Source organism: Lithobates pipiens, unplaced genomic scaffold (genome assembly GCF_037356315.1).
Source record: "Lithobates pipiens isolate NorthernLeopardFrog02 unplaced genomic scaffold, aLitPip1_a1.2 Scaffold_18, whole genome shotgun sequence".
NCBI classification, from domain to species: domain Eukaryota; kingdom Metazoa; phylum Chordata; class Amphibia; order Anura; family Ranidae; genus Lithobates; species Lithobates pipiens.
In genome coordinates, this window is record NW_027507758.1 from 485798181 (window position 1) to 485814200 (window position 16020).

At 43.7% G+C, this 16020-nt stretch overlaps 1 protein-coding gene across 1 annotated transcript; it reads left to right on the forward strand.

Moving 5' to 3' along the window:
* Nucleotides 1-1174: 1174 nt before the first annotated feature.
* LOC143986749 (nodal homolog 2-A-like) lies at nt 1175-5759 on the forward strand. The gene is made up of 3 exons (XM_077485153.1): nt 1175-1352; nt 2385-3103; nt 4889-5759. Exons 1-3 carry the CDS (start codon nt 1175-1177, stop codon nt 5039-5041), a joined length of 1050 nt encoding a protein of 349 aa, XP_077341279.1. The 3' UTR covers nt 5042-5759.
* Nucleotides 5760-16020: the final 10261 nt, after the last annotated feature.

The following is a 16020-nucleotide window of genomic DNA, read 5'->3' on the forward strand; positions in this document are numbered from 1 at the left end:
GCAGCAGTAACATAGATAAACTTGCAACTATGCAGAAAGCACCCTGCAGAAAAAGGGGTGCTGGAATAAATTCTTCCATGACATGGAAGTTGCACAGTGGTGCTGCCTAATGCTTTCCCTGTGCATGGTTGATCTGTTGGTCAAAAGCAACTTCCTTTTTCCGCTAGAAAGGACAATATTCAGCAACTCTGCCATGCGTGCCTTCCAGAATGGCAGGTTGAATGCAGACCTGAAAATGCAGGGGGCAGGCTTGGCTCAAGCACTGCCTAGAGTACCTAAAACTAATCTTAGAAAGTATTATTTTTCTAAAAGAGTAGTTGATGCTTGGAATAAACTACCAGCAGAAGTAGTGAGACAGTCAACAGTAAATGCTTGGGATGAACATAGATCTATAGTCAGACAATAAAGTTAATGAAAAAAAACCCCAAAAATTTAAAAACTAAACAAAAATGGGCAGACTCTGCCTTTATCTGCTGTCACTTTTCTATGTTTCTTAAATTAAAAGTACAATAAAAATATAAGCAATATTATTTTCATAATATTATATACAAATATATACAATAAGCTCCTAAAACAAATGAACTAATATCTAGTGGGAAAAGTAGTTTTGGCACAGAGATGAGTGTGATAACAATGTAGGACTTACAAGGCCACAATCTGCTCTACTCTCTCATTTCATGACTTCCATATTATAAAACAATTATTTGATCCAGATCTGGCCAATCATGACACAAAAGCAGAAACATAACAGGACATAATAATTCATTAAATGCCTCATTAAAATAAGAACCCAACTAATTATTGCCATTTCACTATTTACATGTGACATGATTGGATTAACTGAACCTAGGTGTCAGAATAACAATAGGAGGCCAATCTAGACAACAATGCATTCAATAGGTAGTGAACTTGCAAAGATCAAGGGATTTTCAATGTGAATTACCACTGAAGCTCTGGGCTATATAAACTTTCAGAGTTATCTAGGATTTAGTACAGTTTGGTAGACTACCAAAGACGGCAACATCTTTAGGCTTGCAGAGGCAGAAGGAGCTGAGCAGGAATGGCCTGGCAATGCACTGCAATCCTGAGCTTCACACTACTAATCACACTGGTCTTGGGAAGACCTAGACCTTTAGAAACAAGGAAGGCTAGCAATGTTCTGATTGCATCTGGAATGGAACCGAATGCTTCTTTTACACATCATGAAAATATTAATTCCAAAGATCTGAAGATTCCTGTGTACATGATGCAGCTCTACAAGACTCTCATCATGGGCAACGACACTGATTCACCCACGCTGGAACATCCAGTTCTCTGGGGATCAGATTCAGTGCTAAGTCTTACTGCAAAACGTAAGTATTGTTACTTTCTTTTCTTATAAATTCCAATGTCATATTGTACTTTTATCTGTTTTCTAAAAACATTTATTTTTGTAGTTATATGCCATCCCCTCTGTCACAGAGCCCACTGTCAAGTGACTATGGAACTATTGTGCCAACATTGCTTACATAGATTTTTGGACAATATCTATCTGTTTAGATATAATGATGCGTTATAACAGCTAAACCAATAAGCTAAGTCAGTTGTGATGTGAATTACACAGTAACCCAAATCACATTTAGTGTATTCAAAACAAAGCTGGGTGTGGAGTAAGCCCCAAGAAGTGCCATCTACATGATATACTGTATACTCACTCATAGTAATTGCTATGGGTATCTTTAATTTGGTAGTTCCAGGGCCAAGTTCTCCACATTCAATATTTTACTTTTCCTTGGAATCAGAATGTGGAAATAATATCAGATTGTTGAAGGGCATGTACAAGTCTGCAGACCTAAGTAGTGCATTGGAACCTTTAGGTTGATGGATAAATGTCAATTTTAAAATTGATTCTGGTGGCCAGAAAATGTTAAAAATGTGTATAGAATGTGTTTATCTGTTTCCATTAACAATAAATCCAAAATCATAAAAAATGTGCTACAGTTACTATACACTTAAAAAATTTAGTTTAGTAGCTCCTGTACAATTATAAGGTGTTTGATACAAATAGTGGAAGAAATATAACTGATATGATAGTGATAGATGAAATTTTATGCATATAATCACAACACATAAGGTAACTTCAACTTCCGTAAAAATATTAGAGTATAATTTCATATAACATTTTCTAGAAATGGTCATAAAGGAAGCCTTTAATTGAGAAAAACATGTAGTGACTATTTTAAAAATTAAATTCTTTCTCAGCAGTTTCTCCAACTAAGAGAACCTGTCTGTGTCTGTTTCTAAGAGAACCTGTCCACAGTCTGTTCTGAAATGGATATCTAGGATAGTCAGTATAATTAGAAGTTATACATTTATTTATAATGTTTCTCTTCTTGTCTCTGCAGACTGTTCTGAAATGGATAGTATTTGGGAAATTTCATTTGACATGACATCAATTGATGCAAACAATGAGCTGAAGCTGGCCGAACTAAGAATACTCCCATCATCTTTGACAAACTTCAACAATGTAACACTGAACATTTACCATACCACAGGAGGTGGCAAAAAGATCTTCATTGGTTCATTACAGTCCGCCTCAACTATAACACCGTATTCCACATGGAAAGCATATAACCTGACAAACATTATTTGGAACTACCTTTACCACCCTGGAACTGCCAATAAAGTATCAAAAAAGGTCAACGATACATCAGATGGTAGTATGAGCTCTAAATGTAATGGAATAGCAAATGAAAAAGTCGTACTGGTGGTGTTTTCAAAGGACAAACAATCTCTCAATGCTTATGGGTCTCCAAGCATCATCAAGGATGTTGAATCCTCAAAGTATGTCAAAGCAGAGAATGATACGATTAGGAGAACAGGCAATAGAAGACATCGGAGAAGCTGGGATGCAGAGAAAAGCATCATTAGAGACAGTGTTCCTTTCACAGCTGAAGAAAATGGAAATCTCTGTAGGAGGGTGGACATGTTCGTGGATTTTGAAGTAATTGGATGGAAAAAGCAGATTGTCTACCCAAAACGATATAACGCTTACCGTTGTGAGGGATCCTGCCCTGTACCTCTGAATGAATTTTTCAAACCATCAAACCATGCCTACATAAAGGTAAGATCAATGGAGACTAATTATTCTACTAGTATTTTGCAATACCAGTGTTGCTCAGCTAATAATGCCAGTAATTGGGTAGACAATTAAAACAAAAAACAGGCTTTTGCTATATTGTAATACTTTACTTTCTGCAATCATTATATACACAAATGCCTAGATTCAATTGTTAGTATATTTGATGAAAAGCTCTCATGAAGAAATTGGGGTTGATTTACTAAAGACAAATAGGCCCGTCACTCTGCAAGAGAATTTGCCCCAGAGCTTAGTGAATGTGGTGGAGTTTTGCTTTGCAAAGAATATCCAATCACATACACAAAACATTAGAAAAACAGCAGTTGTGCTTGCACATGATTGGATGATGGAAGTCAGCAGAGCTTCACTTTATTCACTAAGCTCTGGGGCAAGTTCCTCTGCAAAATGTAAAGCCTTGTGGTTAGTAAATCAACTTGAATGTCTGATGGAAATAATCATCCACCACTAGTTTCAGGGCTATAATGTGACAGAAATTACCGTCCTGGAACTAGCATGTAGACCACAAATCCCGCATTGCATCTCACTCACAAGCAGTTCACACTGTTTTCTGCGAACTGCTGCGGGTGTCAATAAGAAGTTACTGATACCACCAAATTGGTTCGCAGATCGTGCGAACTGTGAAATCAGACAGCACAGGAATCAGATTGAACACCCATGTGAACACCCATGTGATCTGATTCCACTGTGGACCTTAAAAACAATATATAATAATTATTTGTTATATTATATTACTTATTTAATAATAATTAACCCCTTTGCCACCCAGGCCAGTTCTGAAACTTCTCTCCTACATGTCAAAATCATAAATGTTTCATTGGTAGAAAATTACTCTGAACCCTCAAAAAAAAAAAAAAAAAATATATATATATATATATATATATATATATATATATATATATTTTTTTTTTTTTGAGAACCAGCAAACATTATGTATATATATATATATATATATATATATATATATATATATATATATATATATATATATTTTAGCAGATTCCCTAGAGAAAGTCGTTGGTAGAAAATTACTCTGAACCCTCAAAAAAAACAAAAACAAAAAAAAAAAAAAAAATATATATATATATATATATATATATATATATATATATATATATATATATTTTGAGAACCAGCAAACATTATATATATATATATATATATATACATATATATATATATATATATATATATATATATTTTAGCAGATTCCCTAGAGAATAAAATGGCGGTCGTTTCAACTTTTTATGTTACACTGTATTTACGCAGCAATTTTTAAAATCACGTTTTTTTTTTTAAAGAAACAGTTTCATGAATAATAATAATAAAAAAAAAGCAAAAAAACACTAAAACACTAAAGTTAGCCCAATTTTTTTTGTATAATGTGAAAGGTGATGTTACGCTGAGTAAATAGATACCTAACATGTCACACTTTAAAATTGTGCACACTTGTGGAATGGCGCCAAACTTCAGTACTTATAAATCTTCATAGGCGGCGCTGTAAAATTTTTTGCAGGTTACATGTTTGGAGTTACAGAGGAGGTCTAGTGCTAAAATTATTACTCTCACTTCAATGATCACGGAGTATGTAACCTGTGTGTATTTGGCTCTGATACTAGCCAGTGCCTCACTAGCCACTGACCTCACCGCACGTCCCTGGCCAAGACATTCTTTAAATCATCGATTTTGCAATATTTCAACTAAAATGTCTGACAAATACATTAGTTAACATGCTATTCTTTTATTTTCCAGAGTCTGCTGAAATTTCACAATCCTGATAAAGTGGAATGCATGCTGTGTGCACCTGTAAAAATGAAGCCAATGTCCATGTTAATGTACGAAGGGGAGAAGATTGTCCTCAAACATCACGAAGACATGGTTGTGGAAGACTGTGGTTGTACATGAATGCATTTCATCAATGATTAACATGATTTTATTTTATAATGTATTGTTATATATTTATTATATACAATTCATACACTGTCAGTCCACACAAAACAGATATTTTTATATTGGCCAGATGCTTGCAGGTGTTTTTTCATCATGGCTTTGTTCTCTGGGGGCTTTGGCAGTGACATTACTGCAACATGAGAACACAGAGGGGGTTATTTACTAAAGGAAAATCCACTTTGCACTGCAAGTGTACTTGGAAGAAAAGTCACTTTAGATCTGAGGGGGAAATGCAAGGAAAATAAAAAACAGCACTTTAACTTGCACATGATTGGATGATAAAATCAGCAGAGCTTCCACTCATTTCAGATCTACCCCTTAGACTTAGAGGGACTGCACTTCCAAGTGCACTTGCAGTGCAAAGTGGATTTGCCTTTAGTAAATAACCCCCAGAATCTCCAAGAGCTGTAAGAAGATGAGTCATTCAACATGGTAGCATATGCTTGCTTCAAACTATAGTGTCAGTTTTGGGTGGACTGTTCCCTTTATAATGCTAATTTGCACTTTATGTAATAGTCCAATATTTCAGTTAGCCTTATAAAAATCATGTGGAGCCTGTTTCCTTTATACATGTCATTGGCATTAAAGAGGAAGTAAACCCTGCAAAGGTAAAGCATAATGGACTACTATGCATCGCATAGTAGTCCATTATGTGTCACTTACCTTGTGTACAGAGCCTTCATCTTCTTGGTGGGTCTCGCTGCTCCAGCGCTGTCATTTGACGGAGCCGCGATGTCGTCACTCCTGCGCATGTGCACCGGAGCCGCCACTTGCGGCACATCACCGTTAACAGCGGCGCGCTTAGTGCGCCTGCATGCCGATGTCTACGGTGCATGCGCCGTAGAAAGCCGTGCCTGTCTTTTAGCAAATATCTCCTAAACCGTGTAGGTTTAGGAGATATTTCTTGGACCTACAGGTACGCCTTAATCTAGGCTTACCTGTAGGTCAAAGTGGTTTGTAAGGGTTTACAACCACTTTAACACTTATAATGCTGTGACAAGAATGTTTTTTTTTTTTTAGAGTAATAGGACATGCTGTGACAAAAATCAGATGCTGCTATATGTAGAACTTGTGTTATAAATTTGAATTATTTATGAAATAAATGGAATACTCTGAAAGAATGAGTAGAATTATTAATTGTAGCAAGACAACTAGGTTCTCAAACGTATGTTCAGTTGAGGTACCCTTTGAATGTATGCATAATCTTTAGGCCCCCCAGTCTAAAATGTAAAAAACATAAATGTTGCTTATCATTGAGAAACCTGAGTCTGGGACAAAGCATACAACCACCTTGATGAAATTAACTTTACAGCAGAAGCCCCCCTTCAAATCAGGGTTTTTCCCATCATATCAGAGGTCCCCCATTATGACAGAGGTCCCCCATTATGTCAAAGATCCCCCATCACATCAGAGGTCCCCCCATCAAGTCAGTGGTCCCCCATCACGTCAGAGGTCCCCCACCATGTCAAAGGTCCCCCCATCGCATCAGAGGTCCCCCATCACCTCAGAGGTCCCCCATCACATCAGAAGTCCACATCATGTCAGAGGTCCCCCACCATGTCAAAGGTCCCCCATCGCATCAGAGGTCCCCCATCAAGTCAGAAGTCCCCCCATGTCAACTCCTGATGCAGATCCAAGACTTAACTGGATCCTGTGTTGACAACACTCCAGGGGAACCCAGAAAGCTCCCTAGGTGCTGCTACATCCTGGTTAAGAAACACTGAGCTAGACAACCAAATACAAACTGGATGTTAGTTGAATTAACAGCCAATATAGCACACTGGATGCATAACAAGTGTTTGTAATGATACATATTATCACAAATGTGCATCAATAACTGTGGACTGAGAACTTCTAGCCTGAGGGGGGTGAATGTAGTCATCTGGCCCATTCATGGTAGGGGTAGCTTGTAGGCTAAAGAAAGTGGTCCACACAAGGGAGATCTTAAAAATGTTTTTAAAAAATTGCATAGCTAGTTGTGTTACATCTGTTCTGTGCTAATGGGGTGAAATGGAATGTTCCCTTTATATTTCCCCAACAGGTTCAAAGTTATTTATTCATAAAAAAGGGTGGTTCAGCAAAAAATACCAAATTATGGCCACTAGGTGGAGTTTAGGATCATACTTATTTTTTATGATCTTCAGCAACATCTAGAGGTCATAATGCAGTATTTTACCAAACCACTTTATTTCTAATGAATAAACAGCATGACTTGTAGGGGGAACAAAAGATCTGATCTAACACCATGGCAGCATGTGATTGGATGTCTTCACCCTTGCTCCTAATGACAGGACCCCACTCCCACTAATCTGAGGCTGATCCAGGAGGTGCGTTCTTTAACTAGTCTACTAGGTGAACTGTGAGAAATGTATTTCACAGGGAACTCCTTTTTAGTAGCTCCATGCCAACATACAATTGAGAAATAACGCACCAAAAACAAGGGTGGGATGCAGTAAAAGTAAAGTTTAGGTAGCTCACCCAGTGGGTGACATCACCATACCAATGATGCTGGGAAACTAGCCTAACTCTGCTCATGAGAAGACACTTCCCTGGTCACACCATGGGAATGGTCCAAGATTAACTGTACATACATAGGCATGCATGAGCTAATCCAGACTATACTGCCCATTCAAGCCATCCCAGGCCACTGTGGAGTGCAGGAAGCATTCCAGAAACCAAGATGCAGTGTGGGAAAAGTATCCAACAAAGAGAAAGAAAGATAGCGGCTGAAGGGAAAGGATTGATGTAGCATGGGGGAACCAGGAAAACAAGCCTCACCTGCCTGAAGAAGTAAATAAGCAAGAAAATGGGAGACAAGGAATACGAGAGAACCATGAAGTGATCCCTAAGTGCAGACCTGCTAGTAAAGCTAACCATACATGGGTTGAAATTCAACCGGTTCTGCAGGAACCAGCTGAATTTTCGATCTATGTATAGGCAGGCTGGTTGTACATAAGTCAATCTATCAATTACGTTGTGTACAACTCACTTGTTGGGTTGTTTCTGGATGATCAGTGCCACTTGCTATACGCTGATCATTGTATTCGGACAGTGGAGAAGGGTCCCTGCTGTCTGAATACAATACCACAGGATGGATTCCCCCATCTACCTCAAATGTGTGGGGAATTATATCATAACACACTATGAAAGGTTTTTTTTCGAAATTTCTGGTCTTTATTCGTTTATTTAGCAAAAGATGCAGAAAAGACAGTGGTGATTAAATACCACCAAAAAAAAAACTCTATTTATGTGAAAAAATAAATATAAAATTGTGTTTGGGTGCAGTGTTACATGACCGTGTAATTGTCATTCAAAGTGTGACAGCGCTGAAAGCCCGGGCAGGAAGGGGGTAAAAGTGCCCAGTAGGCAAGTGGTTAAAGGAGTACTAAAGTCGCATTCATTACATTCATTATTAATAAAGAGCATTGATCACTGCCTCAAATTGCTGTATCATTATTGTTGAAAATTTTTTTCTTACTTTGACCTATACCCTGGTAGTGACCTATATGGCGAATGACAGAATACAGTGGAGCCTAAAGCAGACTATCAAAAGATGTCTGATAGCGACAAGGGGAAGCATTGACATTGCATCTTCATAGGTGGGCACACTAGAGGGGAAGGGCTTGTTTAAAGCTGCCAGTCACTGAAGCAAGTGCGGGCTGATGTCTGCTGTGTAGTGACGGTGGGGCTGTGCTTTTTGTTGCTACAAAACAAGGCACTTTTTACCTTTTTTTTACTTTAGTGATATTGTATTGCCAAGAAGCGAGGTAATGCAACCTACCTCAAAGCAGCATTGTGAACAGGATACATAAAAAACGATTGTTTGTGGTGAGCCCTGGTGTGGGGCTTGCATATTCTGTGTCCCATGGACTCTCTAGATGCCATCCTATTTTTAACTACCCCCTTCCCTTTGGTTGCTGTGGCACTGACACAGTAGCCAATGATGCTATGGTCCAGCCACCATCATCCTGTCTGGGGCCAGCTGGGCCATACTATGTTACTGATTGCTGGATGCAGGCTGGTGGGCCACAGCGTCACTGGTTGCTGAGCCAGTGTCCTGGAAACCAAAGGGGGTGGGCAACAGTGGGGTGGCATCCGAAGTGTTCATAGGACCATAACAAATAATGACACTGTGTAGCCCAGCCACCACCATTCCAGTTTAGTAACACTGCCCTGCGCATACAAGGCATGGGGCTCCATTCACAGAACCGGTATTTAGATGTTTTCCCAAATATCGCATGTGCCCTGAAAATGTCAATTCACTATTGCTTTACGTGTTATACACTGCATAAACTAAAACCGCTTGGTAAATACTGCATAAAACAGGAGTGAAAAAATGCATGCGGTAAATAAGTAATTTTAAATAAATCTTTTATCTCTAAGATGTCCTATTAGGACACCCCTTGTTGCTCCGGTGCCCGCCCGTGTATACTGTGTATGTTGTGTACAGTGTTGCTGAGGTATAAACATGGCAAGCTAAATGATATTATTGCAATAAAACGTATAAACCGACTTTTTCTCTAGTTCTGATAAGTAAGTAGTGGTTTCCGGCATGCGCTATTTAAATAACCGTCAGCTGCTGTTTGATAAGGACCGGGAGGCCGCCATGTCCTTAGCAACTGATGAGTCATCAGCTGTCAGCGGGGTTCGCCGCTGACAGCTGAATGCAAGAAAAAAATGCAATGAAAAAAAAAGAAAAAAATGGAGTGAGGTACCCAATCCATACCAGAATTTTGAGGGGAACCCTTACTTCAAAATGTTTTTAAAAAATTGCATGGGCCCTCCCCCAAAATCCATGCCAGGCCTTTATCCGAGCATGCAGCCCAGCAGGTCAGGAAAAGGAGGAGTGAGCACCCTCAACATGCTCTGACACTACTAAAAGAACTGCTGTCTAACAGTTCTTAAATAACTAAGGGGCGGGGCCACCTGGTGATGTCCCTGGGTGACACTTTCCCCTTGTGATGTCACTGATCCATCATGCCCTTGGCATAGTTACATAGTAGGTGAAGGTTGCAAAAAAAGTCCATCAAGTCCAACCTATGTGTGTTGTGTAATATGGCAGTATTACATTTTATATCCCTGTATGTTGTGGTCGTTCAGGTGCTTATCTAATAGTTTCTTGAAACTAACAATGCTCCCCGCTGATACCACCGCCTGCGGAAGGGAATTCCACATCCTATGATAAGACATAAGACATTGTATAGTGCTTCTGCAAATAAAAGCCTGCCTGTTTTCCAATGTTTAACTTTTTGTCTTTATTTCCACTTTAAGCCCTCATTCACACCGGTGTGATTTGTCACGTGATTTGACAGGTACGAATCGCATGACAAGTCGCACCCCATTGCTGGCAATGGAGCCGTTCACATCACTGTGATTATGAAAACTGTTCCTGTCTTAATATTTTTCCAATTTAATAGCGACCTGCATAACTTCTGTTAAATGATGTTGCAAGCTGCAATGAAATCGGCGGTGCAAATCGCACTGATGTGGCTTTGAAATTGCGCTTAAATAGTGCGATTTAAAAGCTGCACCATTGTGAACCAGGGCTAACGCTAAAGAGTTTATATGGCCTCCCCACAATATTTGGTATTATAGTTATAAACATCTCAAAACTTTTCAGCAAAGTTTATTCGAGACTTATTAACTTGACACAATCTTTTTTTTTTCAAATTGATAGATTATAAGAGATGATGTTGTGTTTATTATTCCCACCAGATCTTACAATATAGATTCCATATCCATCTGCACTGGGTTTCACATACTTCTCTTCTCTTCCTGCAGTGCGGCTCCTCCCTACCCATCCATACACATACTTTTCTCCTCTTGCAGTGTTGCTCCTCCCTGCCCATCCATACACATACTTCTCTCCTGCTCCAGCAGTGCTGCTCCTCCCTGCACAACAATACACATACTTCTCTCCTGCTCCAGCAGTGCTGCTCCTCCCTGCCCATCCATACACATACCTCTCTCCCCATGCAGGGCTTCTCCTCCATACACATACTTCTCTCCTTCTCCTCCTGCAGTGCTTCTCCTCCCTGCCCATCCATACACATACTTCTCTCCTCCTCCTCCTCCTCCTGCGGGGCTTCTCCTCCATACACATACTTCTCTCCTCCTCCTGCAGTGCTGCTCCTCCTTGCCCATCCATACACATTTTTCTCTCCTCCTCCTGCAGTGCTGCTCTTCCCTGCACATTCATACACATACTTCTCTCCTCCTCTTGCAATGCTGCTCCTCCCTGCCCATCCATACACATAATTCTTTCCTCCTCCTCATGCAGTGCTGCTCCTCCCTGCCCATCCATACACATCCATCTCTCCTTCCACTCCTACAGTGCTGCTCCTCCCTGCCCATCCATACACATCTACCTCACCTCATCCTCCTGCAGTGCTGCTCCTCCCTGACCATCCATACACATACTTCTCTCCTCCTCCTGCAGTGCTGCTCCTCCCTGCCCACCCATACACATAATTCTCTCCTCCTCCTCTTGCAGTGCTGCTCCTCCCTGCTCATCCATACACATCTACCTCTCTTGCTCCTCCTGCAGTGCTGCTCCTCCCTGCCCATCCATACACATACTTCTCTCCTCCTCCTGCAGTGCTGCTCCTCCCTCCCCAACCATACACATACTTCTCTCCTCCTCCTCCTGCAGTGCTATTTCTCCCTGCCCATCCATATACATACTTCTTTCCTCCTCCTTCTCCTTCAGGGCTTCTCCTCCATACACATACTTCTCTCCTCCTCCTCCTCCTGCAGTGTTGCTCCTCCTTACCCGTCCATACACATATTTCTCTCCATCTCCTGCAACACTGCTCATCCCTGCACATCCATACACATACTTCTCCCCTCCTCACGCAGTGCTGCTCCTCCCTGCCCATCCATACACATAATTCTCTCCTCCTCCTCTTGCAGTGCTGCTCTTCCCTGCCCATCCATAGACATCCATGTCTCCTTCCACTCCTACAGTGGTGCTCCTTCCTGCCCATACATACACATCTACCACTCCACCTCATGCAGTGCTGCTCCTCCCTGCCCATCCATACACATCCATCTCTCCTTCCACTCCTACAGTGCTGCTCCTCCCTGCCCATCCATTCACATACTATTCTACTCCTCCTCCTGCAGCGCTGCTCCTCCCTGCACATCCATACACATACTTCTCTCCTCCTCCCGCAGTGCTGCTCCTCCCTGCCCACCCATATACACAATTCTATCCTCCTCCTCTTTTAGTGCTGCTCCTCCCTACTCATCCATACACATCTACCTCTCCTGCTCCTTCTGCAGTGCTGCTCCTCCCTGCCCATCCATACACATACTTCTCTCCTCCTCCTGCAGTGCTGCTCCTCCCTCCCCAACCATACACATATTTCTCTCCTCCTCCTCCTGAAGTGCTGCTCCTCTCTTCCCATCCATACACATACTTCTCTCCTCCTCCTCCTCCTGCAGTGCTGCTCCTCTCTTCCCATCCATACACATACTTCTCTCCTCCTCCTCCTGCAGTGTTGTTCCTCCCTGCACATCCATATACATACTTCTTTCCTCCTCCTGCAGGGCTTCTCCTCCATACACATACTTCTCTCCTCCTCCTCCTGCAGTGCTGCTCCTCCTTTCCCGTCCATACACATATTTCTCTCCTCCTCCGGCAACACTGCTCCTCCCTGCACATCCATACACATAGTTCTCTCCTCCTCCCACAGTGCTGCTCCTCCATGCCCATCCATACACATAATTCTCTCCTCCTCCTCTTGCAGTGCAGCTACTCCATGCCCATCCATACACATCCATCTCTCCTTCCACCCCTACAGTGCTGCTCCTCCCTGCCCATCCATACACATCTACCACTCCTCCTCCTGCAGTGCTGCTCCTCCCTGCCAATCCATACACATACTTCTCTCCTCATCCTCCTGCAGAGCTGCTCCTCCCTGCCCATCCATACACATACTTTTCTCCTCCTCCTCCTGCAGTGCTGTTCCTCCCTGCCCATCCATATACATACTTCTCTCCTCCTCTTGCAGTGCTGCTGCTCCCTGCCCATCCATACACATACTTCTTTCCTCCTCCTCCTGCAGTGCTGCTCCTCCCTGCCCACCCATACACATAATTCTTTCCTCCTCCTCCTGCAGTGATTCTCCTCCCTGCCCATCCATACACATACTTCTCTCCTCCTCCTCCTCCTCCTGCAGGGCTTCTCCTCCATACACATACTTCTCTCCTCCTCCTGCAGTGCTGCTCCTCCTTGCCCATCCATACACATATTTCTCTCCTCCTCCTGCAGTGCTGCTCTTCCCTGCACATTTATACACATACTTCTCTCCTCCTCTTGCAATGCTGCTCCTCCCTGCCCATCCATACACATAATTCTTTCCTCCTCCTCATGCAGTGCTGCTCCTCCCTGCCCATCCATACACATCCATCTCTCCTTCCACTCCTACAGTGCTGCTCCTCCCTGCCCATCCATACACATCTACCTCACCTCCTCCTCCTGCAGTGCTGCTCCTCCCTGCCCATCCATACACATACTATTCTACTCCTCCTCCTGCAGCGCTGCTCCTCCCTGCACATCCATACACATACTTCTCTCCTCCTCCTGCAGTGCTGCTCCTCCCTCCCCATCCATACACATACTTCTCTCCTCCTCCTGCAGTGCTGTTCCTCCCTGCCCATCCATATACATACTTCTTTCCTCTTCCTCCTCCTCCTCCTGCAGGGCTTCTCCTCCATACACATACTTCTCTCCTCCTCCTCCTGCAGTGCTGCTCCTCCTTACCCGTCCATACACATATTTCTCTCCTCCTCCGGCAACACTGCTCCTCCCTGCACATCCATACACATAGTTCTCTCCTCCTCCCGCAGTGCTGCTCCTCCCTGCCCATCCATACACATAATTCTCTCCTCCTCCTCTTGCAGTGCAGCTACTCCATGCCCATCCATACACATCCATCTCTCCTTCCACTCCTACAGTGCTGCTCCTCCCTGCCCATCCATACACATCTACCACTCCTCCTCCTGCAGTGCTGCTCCTCCCTGCCAATCCATACACATACTTCTCTCCTCATCCTCCTGCAGAGCTGCTCCTCCCTGCCCATCCATACACATACTTTTCTCCTCCTCCTCCTGCAGTGCTGTTCCTCCCTGCCCATCCATATACATACTTCTCTCCTCCTCTTGCAGTGCTGCTGCTCCCTGCCCATCCATACACATACTTCTTTCCTCCTCCTCCTGCAGTGCTGCTCCTCCCTGCCCACCCATACACATAATTCTTTCCTCCTCCTCCTGCAGTGATTCTCCTCCCTGCCCATCCATACACATACTTCTCTCCTCCTCCTCCTCCTCCTGCAGGGCTTCTCCTCCATACACATACTTCTCTCCTCCTCCTGCAGTGCTGCTCCTCCTTGCCCATCCATACACATATTTCTCTCCTCCTCCTGCAGTGCTGCTCTTCCCTGCACATTTATACACATACTTCTCTCCTCCTCTTGCAATGCTGCTCCTCCCTGCCCATCCATACACATAATTCTTTCCTCCTCCTCATGCAGTGCTGCTCCTCCCTGCCCATCCATACACATCCATCTCTCCCTCCACTCCTACAGTGCTGCTCCTCCCTGCCCATCCATACACATCTACCTCACCTCCTCCTCCTGCAGTGCTGCTCCTCCCTGACCATCCATACACATACTATTCTACTCCTCCTCCTGCAGCGCTGCTCCTCCCTGCACATCCATACACATACTTCTCTCCTCCTCCTGCAGTGCTGCTCCTCCCTCCCCATCCATACACATACTTCTCTCCTCCTCCTCCTGCAGTGCTGTTCCTCCCTGCCCATCCATATACATACTTCTTTCCTCTTCCTCCTCCTCCTCCTGCAGGGCTTCTCCTCCATACACATACTTCTCTCCTCCTCCTCCTGCATTGTTGCTCCTCCTTACCTGTCCATACCCATATTTCTCTCCATCTCCTGCAACACTGCTCCTCCCTGCACATCCATACACATACTTCTCTCCTCCTCACGCAGTGCTGCTCCTCCCTGCCCATCCATACACATAATTCTCTCCTCCTCCTCTTGCAGTGCTGCTCCTCCCTGCCCATCCATAGACATCCATCTCTCCTTCCACTCCTACAGTGGTGCTCTTCCCTGCCCATCCATACACATCTACCACTCCTCCTCATGCAGTGCTGCTCCTCCCTGCCAATCCATACACATCCATCTCTCCTTCCACTCCTACAGTGCTGCTAGTCCCGGCCCATCCATACACATCTACCTCACCTCCTCCTCCTGCAGTGCTGCTTCTCCCTGCCCATCCATACACATACTATTCTACTCCTCCTCCTGCAGCGCTGCTCCTCCCTGCACATCCATACACATAGTTCTCTCTTCCTCCAGCAGTGCTGCTCCTCCCTGCCCACCCGTACACACAGTCCTCTCCTGCTCCTTTGCAGTGCTGCTCCTCCCTGCCCATCCATACACATACTTCTCTCCTCCTCCTCCTCCTGCAGTGCTGCTCCCCTCTTCCCATCCATACACATACTTCTCTCCTACTCCTCCTGCAGTGTTGTTCCTCCCTGCCCATCTATATACATACTTCTTTCCTCCTCCTCCTCCTCCTCCTCCTGCAGGGCTTCTCCTCCATACATATACTTCTCTCCTCCTCCTCCTGCAGGGCTTTTCCTCCATACACATATTTCTCTCCTCCTCCGGCAACACTGCTCCTCCCTGCACATCCATACACATACTTCTTTCCTCCTCCCGCAGTGCTGCTCCTCCCTGCCCATCCATACACATAATTCTCTCCTCCTCCTCTTGCAGTGCTGCTCCTCCATGCCCATCCATACACATCCATCTCTCCTTCCACTCCTACAGTGCTGCTCCTCCCTGCCCATCCATACACATCTACCACTCCTCCTCCTGCAGTGCTGCTCCTCCCTGCCCATCCATA